Source organism: Caloenas nicobarica, chromosome 3 (genome assembly GCF_036013445.1).
Source record: "Caloenas nicobarica isolate bCalNic1 chromosome 3, bCalNic1.hap1, whole genome shotgun sequence".
Lineage (NCBI taxonomy): Eukaryota > Metazoa > Chordata > Aves > Columbiformes > Columbidae > Caloenas > Caloenas nicobarica.
In genome coordinates this window covers 78,552,969-78,568,118 of record NC_088247.1, presented here as the reverse complement: position 1 = coordinate 78,568,118, position 15,150 = coordinate 78,552,969, and the positions used below count along the sequence as shown (strand labels likewise).

Genomic DNA, 15,150 nt, shown 5'->3' with positions numbered 1-15,150 from the left:
TCTGAACTCTCTTACTGAATCTGTTCTACTAGCTGAGGAAAAGTACATGTCATGCAAACAACTTTTTACTCCCTACTTTGTAAGCTGTTGAACTACACTGGATATGTAAAGTATTATCCAAAATTTACTTGTGTTTATCTGCTGACTGATACCATACCTATATCATTATGTGTTAGAGACTCTTAATTCTCAAAGATGAAACTGGAACGAAAATTTTGTGTTATCAGTATTTTAAGGATAAATACATTTACAAGGAAATTGTAATTACTATGAAACGTTGTAGGCAGAGAGCTAAGTACATCTAAATACTTCAAGGTAGGGAAATGTCTTAAAAATCATTCAGTCCGCCATACTTAATTCTGTCCTGAAGAGATAATCTGCATGCATGTAAATTACGATCCGGATATAATTTCAGTCTCCCAGTCCAAAACAGATTATTAAATGCTCAATAAATAGGGTTCTTTTTTTGTTATCCTGCCCTTTGACACCTAGATTCATGAATGGGGAGAATGAAGGGAAGCAAAGGCGCTTTGGATTCTGTTTATTTAAAACTTTCACTGATAAAAGAACTTGACTGACAGATATATAGCTGCTATTTGCAATTAGTAAAGAATCAGACTGCCAAAAAATGGTATTGGTTAAGAATAATCTATGAGGCGTTTGGTGCTTTTTATTTGTCCTCTCTCATGGGATAGTAAGCAGTCAGTGCTTGCAGATGTTCTCTCGACTCTTCCCCGGAAAAATTCCTTGGTCTAAGAATTTCATGTTAAGACTTCTTGCTTTACCTCATCAATTGCGTTATGTCGTAGGCTTTAATGTATTTTGTTAGGTTCCAGAATTTCAGTTAAAAGTAGCTGAACAGAATTGGAAGAGTGCGAAGGAAAGATTCTCAGTGTGTGTCAGTGGTAGTTTTTCCTGTTGATTTCAACGTAATAGTGATTTTACTCTGCTACTTTACATAGTTCAACCTGAACAAGATTTAACTTCAATTCCAGTTTCATAGTTAAACTCTGCATAGCCTGCATAATGGAACTTTTTATAATAGAGCTGTAAGAATAGGAGGATATCCAGTTTGTTCTGGAAATCAAATTAGCCTTAATGTATCTCAGTGACAAAACTTGTGCAAATGGAACAATAGAACATTGATATTAACATTCTAAGAAAATACATTGCTAAACCAGTCCCAAACTCATCTAAACATATTTTTCAGTAACAGAAGGTGATTTCTAACAGAAATTTTAAAATCGGTGAGAGTAATACTGTAGTCAGTAATAGTTTTATATAAAACATTGTTTTTCACTTAAAGATAACTTAGATTTACAGAATCACAGAATGTTAGGGATTGGAAGGGACCTCGAAAGATCATCTAGTCCAATCCCCCTGCCAGAGCAGGAACACCTAGGTGAGGTTACACAGGGAGGCGTCCAGGCGGGTTTTGAATGTCTCCAGAGAAGGAGACTCCGCAACCTCCCTGGGCAGCCTGTTCCAGTGCTCTGGCACCCTCACTGAGAAGAAGTTTCTTCTCATATTTAAGTGGAACCTCCTATGTTCTAGTTTGCAGCCATTGCCTCTTGTCTTATCATTGGTTGTCACTGAGAAGAGCCTGGCTCCATCCTCGATTGCTTGAAGAAAAACTTGAACAATGTTTTTTAATGATACAGCATGCATTAAGATACAATGTGTAAGAGCAAATATTCAGGGAAAGTAATAGAAGATATGCTAAAGAGAAGCTGGTAGATAAGGAGTTGGCTGGATAGTCACACTCAAGGAGTTGCGGTCAAGGCTCAATGTCCAAGTGGAGACCAGTGATGAGTTGTGTTCCTCAGGGCTGGTATGGAACCAGTGCTGTTTAACATCTTTGTCAGCGACATGGACAGTGGGATTGAGTGCACTCTCAGCAAGTTTACTGACAGCACCAAGCTGTGTGGTGCAGTTGATGTGCTGGAGAGAGGAAGCACCATCCAGAGGGACCTTGAGAGACTAGAGAGGTGGGCCTGCGTGAACGTCCTAAAGTTCAACAAGGCCAAACGCAAGGTCCTGCACATGGGTCATAGCAATCCCAAGCACAAATACAGGCTGAGTGGAGAACAGATTGAGAGCAGCCCTGAGGAGAAGGACTTGGGGATGTTGGTTGATGAACAATGGTCTGGAGCACCTCTTCTATGAAGACAGGCTGAGAGAACTGGGGTTGTTCAACCTGGACAAAGACTCTGGGGAGACCTTCCAGTACCTAAAGGGGACCACAAGAAAGCTGGAGAGGGACTTTTTGCAAGTGTGCGTGTAGGGATAGGATAAGGGGTAACCGTTGTAAACTGGAAGAGGGCAGATTTAGATCAGATAAAAGGAAGAAATTCTTTACCCCGGGGGCGGTGAGTCACTGGAACAGGCTGCCCAGAGAAGCTGTGGATGCCTCATCCCTGTAAGTGTTCAAGGCCAGGCTGGATGGGGCTTTGAGCAACCTGGTCTAGTGGAAGATACCCCTGCCCATGGCAGGGGAGTTAGAACTGCATGATCTTTTAAGGTCCCTTCCAACCCAAACCATTCTATGAAGCTGCTGGAGCTTTGTGGTAGGTATTCTTTGGAATAACGAGTTACACCAGAGAAAGTATATATCCTGGCACTACTTTTTTAGTTCTTTTTAATAATTGACTGTAGTATATTAAAAAATAAAATAAATAGTAGTGATACTAGAAGTTAAGTGTGATTTATTAAATTTTCCCTGGAAAGTCCAAGATGATGGGGCGGAATCTTGACCATAAGACAAACTCAAGATGAACATTTTTGAGGGGTCTATGTTTTACTGTTAAATCTTATACAGTTATTCTTGATGATGATGATGATATTTTTCTCAACTTGTGACTGAAGGAGAGCAGTTATGATTGGAGATGCCTCTTTCTTAAAAATAGAACATCTTTCATTAAGTAGTACGAACAACTGTGGAACTCAGATCTGCTATTTCCTTTGGAGAAGGAAACCATAATTGAAGAGGAAACAGAGTAAAACTTTTTATATATATATATATATATATATATATATATATATATATATATTTTTTTTTTTACCCCGAATCTTGCACCAGTCCCAAACTAGTGCAATTCTGCTATTTTGATAAGAAATGTGATGGTCTTACAGCAGCATTGAGAATCATGTAGGCTGTTGTCACTTTTAATTATAGATCCTTCCCTCAATCCCCAAATCAGCTCAGCTGTAGTGTGCTGGTGGATTATTCTGTAGATACATTTCTGTGACTATGTCATTTCAGCAAAGGATTCTTTTCGGTTTCTGCTCTTGCATTTCTCGTGAAGGCAAAGACTATAAGAAGAAGAAATAGAGCACAACTAAGGGAGCATGCAGCAAATATTCACTACACAGCAGCCCATATGTATTTCCATGAGTCCAATGAAGAGCTTCTCATCCTTCTGCCTCTTGTCTGTCTGCATATTAATCAAGTATCTGAAATATGCATATAAGGAGTAACCATTTATACTGTAGCAGTTATAGCTTTAATTGTAAATTTGATGTATAATAATTTGAACTATTTTTTTCGTGAGCTGTGCTCATAGTTTGTTCATTGTAATATTTCCAATCCATTTTCCACAGCTGCAATCTGAATAAGTGGCTCAATTATAGTTAGTGTTATCCTTTAATATTCACTGTGCCTCATGGAAAACTTTGAAAGAAATAGTCTATTTCAAGACAATTATGCTTAAATATCGTGGTTTTCTAAAGACATTTGCATGAAAACAAGTGCATGAAAAACTCATTTTCCTCTTCGATACTCCTGTCTGCAGTAATAATTCTTCTGTGTGACATCATAATCAACTGTCATATGATATGATATCACAGTTCAGTGAGACTAAAATTTTCTGGCTTGGACATGCAAGTAAGTAGCATGGCTTGAAAACCAGGCATAGCCATCATTTTGCTTCTGAAAATTGGATTGTTCTGATTTAGGAATCATTAAGAAACAAATGCTGTTAATAGATATGCTGAAAATATGTAAATCTAAAAACATTTACTAATGTAGTAGTCTTTTAAAAAATAAGCAAACTGAAAGAAGTTTGAACTTAAATTTAAAAAAACCCCTTTTTATATTTTCTTCTTTTTCAAAAATTACTTGCTCTTTTTCTAGTGGCAACCTTAGTTTTAGGAAATGATACCTTGTGACCAATTTGTTCAGTGGGTTATCTGGTCCAGAACTTGTGAAAATACAGGCAGCCTATGAACCGTGTTCATTTCTCCTTTGCATTGTTCTTTTTCATTGCACTTAAAAGTGTGGGCCCAAAGGCAGAATTTTCTTGCAAACTTTGGATTCCCATAAAGTAGCCATTGTGTAACTGCTGCTCTGCTGTACTGGCAAAATACACAACACTACTACCCTGTTATGTGTTCCTTTGAAAAGCGGAAAACAACCAGACTCTGAGCACACAGAAGATGCTGTGCAGAATCGATTGAATGCAAATTAAATGTCTGATCTTCAGCTTTTGGCATATTATTCCTGCCTATACTCCTATTTTATCAAATTGCACTTCCCATTTTTTAAGATTAGTAGAGCTTGAGAGTCATGGTTTATAGAATTGTCATCTTGATAAATAGTAGAAATTAATGCTTTCGTCCAAATTATGCATTCTTTTTAGGATGATAACATTACATAATAATAAGGGCAGATTTCCAAAGTCTCGATCAACAAAATGATCACAGAAAGACTTCGTAAATAATTCATTTCCATCTATCAAGGCTGTCATGAGGCAACGTTACCAAACAGCCTCCTTTTGACAGAATAGTCCAATAGTACAGTTCTTATTCATTGCTCTGCTGCTGGCACAGGAACACTTGTGGGCACGTATCCAGGTCCTCGGGAAACTTGGAATCGTTCCACGTTAAAGAACTGTAACTGTGGCTAACAAAACAGCTGCTGTGCGGAGCTCAGAAGGAAGGCTTTGTAGCCCTGTGGAAGGAACTTCAGTTATTTGCATCACATCCAGCAGCCTTCGTGGGAAGGGTTGGCAGGAGCAGAACAGCAGGGTGTGGGCATCCAGCTTTTCTTTTCTGACCGCATCTATCAGTGATTCCATTCTTAAATGCCAGGGTGGGATGAAAAGAGAGAGGAGTGAAGAACTTGACCAAGGGGACTATACAGGTCTGAAGAAAAGGGTGCTCATGATCACATTGGCAACATTCTTTGTGGAAGTAATAGTTTGTTAAATTCAGCAAACAAAATTGGTTGATAATATATAATATTAGCATCTATACGGAGATGTTTGAGATGCTAAATTCTTATCTATGGAGAGGGGAAAAACATTAAAGAACGATTACAGGAGAATATAGTGCTACCCATTGGCATAGGTCAGCTGTCAACCAAAATATGCTTTTGTAGAGAGTTACAGGAATGGTCACTTATATTAAAAACAGGCAGGTTTTGTCAATTAGGCCAACTTCAGATTTTTTACAGAAATATTTACTAGTGTACCTTAAATATACTGCGTCACATCTTCACATCTTCTAATACTAATATTTCCAATAAAATGTTGATCTACAGTTCTAAAACAGGCATTGCTTTTGTCTTCTATCATAACAGCTTTACACCGTAAAGACAAATAGTTCTCTCATTAAATACTGCCTTTGCAATGTACCTTTGTTTTAAAATACTCAGGCCATACTTCATGAAGTATTTAAGTTAATGCCACCATCACCAAAAAAAAAAAAAAAGCCTTGCTTTCTTGTGGCCTTCAGGCTCTCTGTCACCTTCTACAAATACAGCTATTTGTGAGGCCAAATGATAAATCACATTGTGGATCTGGATTGAAAGGAAATGGGGTGATAGTGTACATTTGTTACTCTTTCCTTCTGCCTTCCACCACCTTGTTGGTAATTTAATTTCAACCTGGATTTTGTTCCTGGTCCAATTCCCTACTTTCGCACAAATGCTTATGACAGAAAAAGGGTTAACACAAGGGAAGAAAATAATGGAATTTTTGGAGGATAGCCTTCTCTGGCCTTACATGTATTTTCCCATTTTCAAAGAGATTATTTTTAATGAAAAAAATGCATATACTAATGACTCCTATGAATGTTGTTTATGTAGGAAAAGGCAAGAAGGCTAAATGATGTAATTCACCATAATTTCAAAGAAAATTTAATTAATCTTCAATAAAAAGTATAATACCTTTCCTGGTATGAAATTGACCTTTCTGCGTTCTCGTTATTTTATATTCTTGCAGAAACAGAAAAGGTGATTCTGGGATAGTTATTTTTCCTTCAATGTTTTTCTTTGGCAAACATTTCTCAAACTTACGCAATTGTATAAAGAACACTCTAAGACATGATAAAAGCGCTGTCAGCTGTTCATGTTAATGCGTATACCACAGAAGTTTTCTTGTATTCCATCTTTGGAATATTACTTGTGCCCCCAAAGTATTAAATATGTTGATATATCTGAGAGCAGTTGTGCAGAGAAGGACTTGGGGGTGCTGGTGGATGAAAGATTGGACCCAGCAATGTGTGCTTGCAGCCTAGAAAGCCAAGCATATCCTGAGCTGCATCAAAAGCAGCGTGGCCAGCAGGTCAAGGAAGGTGATTCTGCCCCTCTGCTCTGGTGAGACTCCACCTGGAGTCCTGTGTCCAGCTCTGGACCCCTCAGCACAGGAAAGACACGGACCTGTTGGAGAGGGCCCAGAGGCCACTAAGATGATCGGAGGGCTGGAACAGCTCTCCTGCAAGGACAGGCTGGGAGGGTTGGGGTTGTTCAGCCTGGAGAAGAGAAGGCGCCGGGGAGACCTTGTTGCAGCCTTTCAGTACTTAAAAGGGGCCTTTAAGAAGGATGGGGACAGACTTTTTAACAGGGCCTGTTGTGACAGGACAAGGGATGATGGTTTTAAACTGCAGGAGGGGAGATTCAGGTTAGACATGAGGAAGAAATTTTTTACAATGACGGTGGTGAAACACTGGCCCAGGTTGCCCAGAGAGGTGGTAGATGCCCCATCCCTGGAGACATTCAATACCAGGCTGGACGGGGCTCTGAGCAACCTGATCCAGTTGAAGATGTCCCTGCTCATGGCAGGCAGGTTGGAACTAGATGATCTTTAAGGTGCTTTCAATCCCAAACCATTATGTCATTCTGTGACTTATATTTTCCTTTTTGTGCTGTATTTTTATAAGTCAATGTTTAAAAATCCTACAGGCTAATTTTGAAGTACTGTTGCTCTGAACACATCAGTTGTTTAAAAAAGGAACCCAAACCATTTTTTTTTAAATTTGTTATTGGCCATCAAATAGGAGTCCTGAAGAATTCATATGTAGTGAAAGTAAGCTGTATCGTTATTGTTACCCATTTCTAGTAAGAGTCACATAGAAACCACGTAGATTGTGATGCTACTGTACCTCTAGCTTGTGGTTTTGACTCATTTTGGTAGAAGAGTTTTAAAGCTTGCTCACCTGCTTCACACTGTTGGAATTTTTTATGGCATTAATTGTAGGGGGGAAAAAAAAACCCACTTCTGAGTTCCTTTTACTGCTTTGTATCTTCCCTGAAATCAGAAGAAGATTCATATTCCAGGCTAATTTGACCAAACCTTTTTTTTTTTAACCTCTAGTAAATACCTATTATGCTTATTTGCAGCATGTTAAAACATCATTATGTTCTTTTAGTTCAAGGAACAAAAGCTGAAAAGGAAGTACCTAACTTGACTCTTATTTTAGTCTTAGTTTTGTGCAATGGGTTAAAGGATGGGCTCTGCCTGCAAATGAATCTTCACAGCATGAGTCATGGTCATTCTTAAGACCATTAAAGCCATTGAAGAATATTTTTATACCCTAGCAATTCCAATTTTGTGAGCAAATTAACAGTTATCAATAGAGCTACTATTTTATTTGTGGAAGACAGCGGATATGTTCTTTAGCACAGGAACTGAGTTAACAGTCTAGGTTTCCAACCAGCGGAATATAATGCAACAGAAGAAACTATAAGTGTTTTATGCAGCTAAATAATAGTTTACACTCCAAGTAAAGGAATGCAAGTAAATCTCCCTTTGGGGAGAGAGAGAAAAAAAGAGCTAAATAGATTTATGCACCGAAATAATCATAGCGGAGAGATTACTTACCTTTAAAATGTTCTTTTAAATGGGACAAAACACTTTTCTTGGTCTAAGGTCCTGTTTCATATATTTTGCTTACATTACCTACCAGTCTTGCACCAGTAACTCCTGTGTGTATTAGCCAGTTTCAAGTGAACTTGAAAAAGTTATCTTAGAGCTGGCTATGTTCTTTCATGTTATGTAAAATCCCCTGTGATTAGACAGAGAACAGGGATCTAAGTTGCTTTCAGCATTGAAGGAAACACAGAGAGAATTGTGTGTGGCTGTTCTGCTTGGCAGAAGCTGGCCTGAAGTGTGCATATACGGGTTCACCCATGGGAGATATGCGGGTCCTGTGGGGATCGCATGGGAAACTGGGATTATTGCATTTGTTGGGTTTTAGGGAGGCAGGGGATACAAAACCATACAAAGCAAGTCTCATTAGTTCTAGTTTCATGGGGTGTTGTGTATATACAAGCAGCATTGGAGGCTTACTGTTATTGACTATAAACATTTTAATACAGTTTCTCTTTTTTTTTTAATGAACAGATAAAAGAAATTTGTCTGGATTAATGCTGAACTGAATGCATCTGAACCGAAGGAAATGTTTTAAGATTGTTCTCCTGACAGAAGTTGTACAAAAATGGTACACTGAAGTTTCTGTTTGCACTACTGGGAAGACTGTAACTGTATTTTTATATTGCAGTTTATTGGCCCATAAAAGGCAATGTAATAACAAAAGTACCAGTAAATTTATGCAATAGTAGTGTTTCCCCTCCCACTGCCTGGACATGAGTGATCAAAGGTCTTTGCAAGAAGATAAGCACAAAGTTAGCAGAACTTCCTCCAAGTTCAGGGAGTCTTCAAGAAGCATGCAATCTGATGATTATTTTGCTAGAAAACTCAAAGCTCTGAATGGCAACATGGGTCCTCCTGTTTCTTCAACTGCATCTGGCAAAACTGAAAATAATCAAACAAATGGTACACCAGCTGTGCCTAAAATGGGTGTTCGAGCAAGGGTATCTGAATGGCCTCCTAAAAAGGATTGCTCTAAAGAGCTGAGCAAAGCTGCTTGGGAAAACAGACCTCCAACCAGTTACGAAAGTGTTGGCTCGGTACTTCCAAATGGACAAAATGACCAAAGTGATGGACAGCAAGAAGAGCTAGAATTGGAATTTACAGAGGGAAAATATTCAATAGGAGATCTTTTTGTTCATTCCCCTCAAAGGGGACTTCATCCCATAAGGCAAAGAAGCAACAGTGATGTGACAATAAGTGATATTGATGCTGAAGACGTGTTAGACCAGAATGCTGTTAACCCAAATACTGGAGCAGCTCTTCATAGAGAATATGGCAGTACCTCTTCCATTGATAGACAAGGCTTGTCTGGAGAAAATTTTTTTGCCATGCTAAGAGGATACCGAGTGGAAAATTTTGAACATAAAACCCTTGCTCCATTTGGATTTTCTGAGTTTTTCCACTGTGACCCTGCAGTTTCACCAAGTCTACATGCTGCTGCACAGATTTCCAGGGGAGAATTTGTCAGGATTTCTGGCTTGGATTATATGGACAGTGCCCTACTTCTTGGTCGAGAGAGGGAGAAATCTTTCAAGAGGAGACTAAAATCAGAAGCAGTAGAAACATCTCTATTTAGAAAATTGCGAACAGTTAAAAGTGAGCATGAAACTTTTAAGTTTTCATCTGATCTGGATGATAGACTTGACAGAAATGTTCGTTCTTGGAACTATCAGAAATGTTTTGCACATTATGATGTTCAGAGTGTTTTGTTTAACATAAATGAAGCAATGGCTACCAGAGTAAATGTAGGAAAAAGAAAAAACATAACCACTGGGGCTTCAGCTGCGTCACAGACTCAGATGCCAGCAGGCCAAACAGGAAACTGTGAATCTCCTTTGGGAAGCAAAGAGGACCTCAATTCAAAAGAGAATTTAGATGCTGATGAGGGTGATGGGAAAAGCAATGATTTAGTACTGAGTTGCCCTTACTTCAGGAACGAAACTGGTGGGGAAGGAGACAGACGGATTGCACTTTCTAGGGCAAATTCAGCATCTTTTTCTTCAGGTGAAAGTTGTTCTTTTGAGTCCTCTCTGAGTTCCCATTGCACAAATGCTGGTGTTTCAGTACTGGAAGTACCAAGAGAAAACCAGTCCATTCACAGAGAGAAAGTGAAGCGTTACATCATAGAACACATTGATCTCGGAGCATATTATTACCGCAAGTTCTTCTATGGAAAAGGTAAATTTTTCTAATGCAACTGTTCTGAGATACTCATGCATCAGATTTAAATTGCTTAGTAAAGATTATCTTTTTCCTTCTTCTGTCTATAGGGAAACCTAAGTGTTACAGGGCATCCTGAAACTCTTTACTAAAAATAAGCCTGTTACTCTTGCTTTCCCAGGGGGATATTCAACAACCAGTGGATTACATATAAAGTTATGCAATACTTGTGTAAGTTCGCTGAGTGCGGGGTCATTTAAATTGGTATGTAAGCTAACTGCTCTGAACCGAACTTTCTCTGTGGGCAGGAAGAAACAAATACATTTATATCCAGTAAATGCATGGGAAATACTGATACCCAGAGTGGATATCATTATTTCCTAAAAGTACCTCTGAAAGAGAAGGTTTTATTATTGAGGCTTCTGACTTCCTTCTTTTAGATTCTGCTGTCTTCAGGTGTTTCTTGGGGCCTTTCATACTGTATGCACACATACATACTCCTTAAACAGAGAGCTTCTGATGATATGTAGTTTTTCAGCTTAAAGAAGGTTGTTTTATGCTGTTCTCCCAGCCTTTTACCCTGTTCTTTTAGGATATGTTCACACTGCGAAGTGCCAGGGTACTCTTTGCAGCAGAGTAATTATCTTGACTCATTATTCAGATAAACTATTTTCCCTTTGTGGTCCACTTTGGCTGTCTGTATTCAGTGCTGTATTGTGCCATGTGTGTGAAATCTCCATTTTTCTGGGGAGAACCCCAAAATACCTGTCTCTGTTCTTTCTGTGTTAGTAATTACAGCTTAGTCTTTTTGCTGTTATTAAAAGAAAAGAATAAAAAAAGTCTCCTTCTGTCCTTAAAAGACTGTTTGTTACTGCCCGAGTCTTCCTGAAATCACACTTCCTCTGCTTTCTATTAGAACTATACTTGAACAGCAGGAAATAAGCTCTGTACTGCGCTCCTTCCTCTTGTGATTCTTTGCAAGGAACTCGAAAGAGGATCTAGTACAGTGCTTGTTCTCACAATCCGGTAGACACCTAGAACATATTGGCCATAAAAACATTCTCTTTAAAGGGCAAGGAAGAAAAGAATCTAGATCTGTAGTGGAAGAGGGCAAAAAAGACTCAGAGATAAGCAAGGAATGGGCAGTAAATTCAGAGGTTCAAAATGGCTTTTAAGCTTGGCAGGTTGTAAAGGACTAAAAAGTGTTGAACGAGTTGAAGGGGAAGAGAATTAAGGGAAGTTGGTAACAAAAGGGTAGCATATTTTTTGAGGGACAGAAAGAAGAAAGGATTGGCATAGACAGACATGAAAGGAAGATTGTCAATAGACAAAGGTGGTGGCAGGATAGAAAAAAAAAAAAAAAAGACAAGGGTTAAACCAAATGAAAGAGGACTTGTTTGTGAAATGGTTTTATCAAGAGTGAGTTGCAGGTTCTGAGGGGCTGAACATTTTTTTTGTGAAGAAAATTCTTGTCAGAGAGATTAAAAAAGAGAAAATACAAAGTACTCAAACACTTTAAATAATATACTATAAACAAACCTAATGACCTTTCTGGAAAACTGATGCAAATATAATTAGTTTTAATTAACTTCTGTTCTCGTGTTATGTATATATGATCTCTTGACTAAATGTAAAGTATGTTTAATATAGTACTAAAAAGCGAAGAAATAGTATCTGAGAGTTTTATCCCACATGGTATATTACTAGGAAACTTTAATTGCTATTGTCCTTTTTACTAATAGTTCTGTAGGCAGAGTTCTTCAAAAGTAAATATGATGTAGTGCATTTAATATCCAGTAATAAATTGTTACCCTCTCACCTTTACAATGACATATAAGCTGTGCCTTGTTCCACATTATCTTTCTGTAGAGCTGTAACAGAAGCTACATGAAGAAAATCTGTATTGGATGGCTCTTATGAGACAGATAGCAAGTCAGGGCAAACAGGTTGATGGAACTAAAAACTTAATTTTCAATACCTATTATCTCAAGGGATCAAGCATGTAAGGAATCTCCAGGTTACTTCCAGCTGAACACAATTCTCAGCTAAGCAAAATTTATTGTGGATAGAGGAAATAAAACAGGCATTTTGCCTTGGGCACTGCAATGTCTTGCTGCTGTGTGGATTTCTCTTATAAGAAAAAGTGACATTTCTATGCATAATGAGTCTTACTTGATGCTCTTCCATGACAGCGAGCTCTCCTGGCTGGTTGTTCATTGAATTGTAGATTTAATAGCACAGTTGAGTTTAGCAAAATAATTGTGGAAGTATAAAATAAAAATTTAGTAAACAAGAGTATCTTGTATATAGAGACACATATAATATCACAATTTTTTTTTTGCCTTTTGCAAGGTGTCTATGAAAAAGAAATAACTTTCTGAATATTTGATTTAGTTCACAGCTTTATAATTGGCACTTGTCAGCATACAAATTTTATTTCTGTTTTAAGATGCATGGAAGAAACACCCTGGCATGTGTGGCACTAATTATTCCATTCCCTTTCAAGAAATGAGAGATTTCAAATTCAGTGTCTTCTGAAATGAGCTGTAGTTTCATACTGCATATTTATAAGCTTTGTAACTATTGTTAAAATCAAATCCAACATGACTGATGTAAAATATGTTAATGTTTATGGAAAATATCTTCTCGGTTTTCAGTTAAGGTTTTGAAAAGCCAGAATAATTTATTTTGTCTTATGGCTTTGATTTATTAATGGTGTCCTTTAGTGAACTATATTTTTGTGTGATAAAAAGGGATAAGAAGGAAAAAAAAAGCTATGTTGATTTTTATAAAGGATAAAAGAAATATGCTTTTATTATAATTGATTTGTCCTTTTCCCCTTGTGCAATTATCCTCATAATACCTTGAGACTTGACTTTTACTAACATGCTTTTTATTTGAGGGATTTTTGCAACCATTTAATATGTTATTGTATGTATCTGCTGATATAAAACTGAAAAAAATGTCCTGGAAGAAATGTACAGGCTTAGAAAGCTTTTAGTATTAACTCAGTTGTGTATAAGACTTTTGTATTAGAAGAAAAGGTGACAATTATTCCTCAAAAATAAGTACTAAAAAAAAGGAATATTTTGCAGTCTTTCTTTAAACAGCTAGAAAATAGCACTTCTTTTCTCTCCAGTCAATACTTTTAAATCAACACAAATACATTTAAATGAGCTTAATGAGTTTTATGAGATTTGGAAAAAAAAATGCACCTTGAATTCAAAATGTTTTTCCCAAATCCCAGAATATAGTCATGCTATTCTTTAACTTACTTCAACTTCTTTAATTCCCATTCTTGAAACTGTTGTATCTATTTTTTTAAAGTACATAAATAATGCATTTGGGTTTGTATCTTTCATATTGTACAAGAAATGAGCAGATATCCGCCACGCTTTTGTAACCTTTTGTCTGAATATGCTGCTGTGAGGAGTTTTTATGTTGTTGAAAGTGTTTGGCCCCTGAATCTCTCTCTCTGGTGTGCAAAATCCTGTTCCATTTGATAAATTTGCCCACTAAGACTCAAAGTTTTAATTTAACACTGGGAAGTCTGTGCGGTATAATTCATCCATGCAGGTAGAATGCTCAGGCTGGGGAAAGAATGTAGTTGGTGAGCATGAGTGAATAATTTAGTGTTTGTACCCCTTGGATCCCGGATGTTCCTTCCAGAAAAAAGGTTACTAGTTGTAATGTGCTGATACTCATTTTCTCTCCACTGGGAGATGGACTGTAACCACCGATATAGATAGGTTTTTGAAAGGCTACTGGACGCTTCAGTTGAACTTGGTTTGTTAAAGAAGACTGTCATTTATGTAGAGATAACTATCTTTTTGTATCCATTCTAAGAGTATGGATGACTTCTCAGTGCAAGACATTTTGCAAAAACTTCCTTATAAATTTCTATAAAAGCACTGTAAAAAAAAAAACCCAACAAACGATATCAAATATGCTAGCAAAATGTTTTTTAATCCAGACAATCTTAAAAGGATAAATTAGTGTATTAATTCATTGCTATTTGAAATATGGAATTATAGCATGAATTGTATTGGAAGACATTTCTGGAGGTTATCCAGTCTAATTCTCTGTTTAAAGGTACATCCTGATAGGTTGCTCAGAACCTGTTCCCCTTTAGCTGTCTCTTTAGCTTTTGACCATTTAAGGATGGAGATTTCATAAACTCTCCTGGCAACCTGTTCCTGTGTTTGATTCCCCTCAGTGAGGGGCTACATCTTGCGTTGGTTGCATCATGTCCTCTCTATGCCTTGGAGAAGAGTCTGGGTCTCCCTTCTCTATAACTCCCCACCAGCTCCTGAGGTCCTGCAATTATTTCCCCCCTCAACCTGCTCTTCTCCAGCCTGCGTAAGCCCATTTCCTTCAGCCTCTCCTCATCTGTTATATGGGGTGGCCCCCTACTTGTCTTGCCAGTTGCCTGCTGGCCTCGTCCCATTCTGTTCAAAACTGGACACTACTTCTCGTGTGGCCTCACAAGTGCCAAGCAGAGAGGCATCATGTCTTCTCCTGACCTGCTGGGATGCTCTGGCTGGTGCAGCCTTCACCTCTGCCAGAGGGTTCTGCTGGCTGCTCTGCAGCCGGGTGCTCACCAGGGTCTCCAGTCCTTTTCCGCAGAGCTGCTCCTGAGGCAGCTGGTCCCCAGCCTGTGCTCTTGGATGAGTTCGGTCTGTGCCAGATGCAGGACTATGTTGGTCTCCGTAAGATTTTTGTCGGTCCATGTTTTCAGATTGTCAAAGGGAGAGTTTGTTTTGACATGTGAGGTTGAAAACTTCGGTGTGTTAGGAGTTGCTTCACGTGCAGCACAGCTGCCCCATACCAGCAGCAGCTG

The 15,150-nt window shown here is 38.2% G+C and overlaps 1 protein-coding gene across 5 annotated transcripts in view; it reads left to right on the top strand.

Moving 5' to 3' along the window:
* The window catches only part of SIPA1L2 (signal induced proliferation associated 1 like 2), a 147,595-nt gene that overhangs the window by 52,203 nt on the left and 80,242 nt on the right, over window positions 1-15,150 (top strand). For all 5 annotated transcript variants that reach the window (XM_065631457.1, XM_065631461.1, XM_065631459.1 and 2 more), the window contains exon 3: window positions 8,622-10,328. In XM_065631457.1, coding sequence (XP_065487529.1) covers window positions 8,864-10,328 — 1,465 coding nt within the window. In that variant the 5' untranslated portion in view covers window positions 8,622-8,863. The remainder of the gene's footprint in view (window positions 1-8,621; window positions 10,329-15,150) is intronic.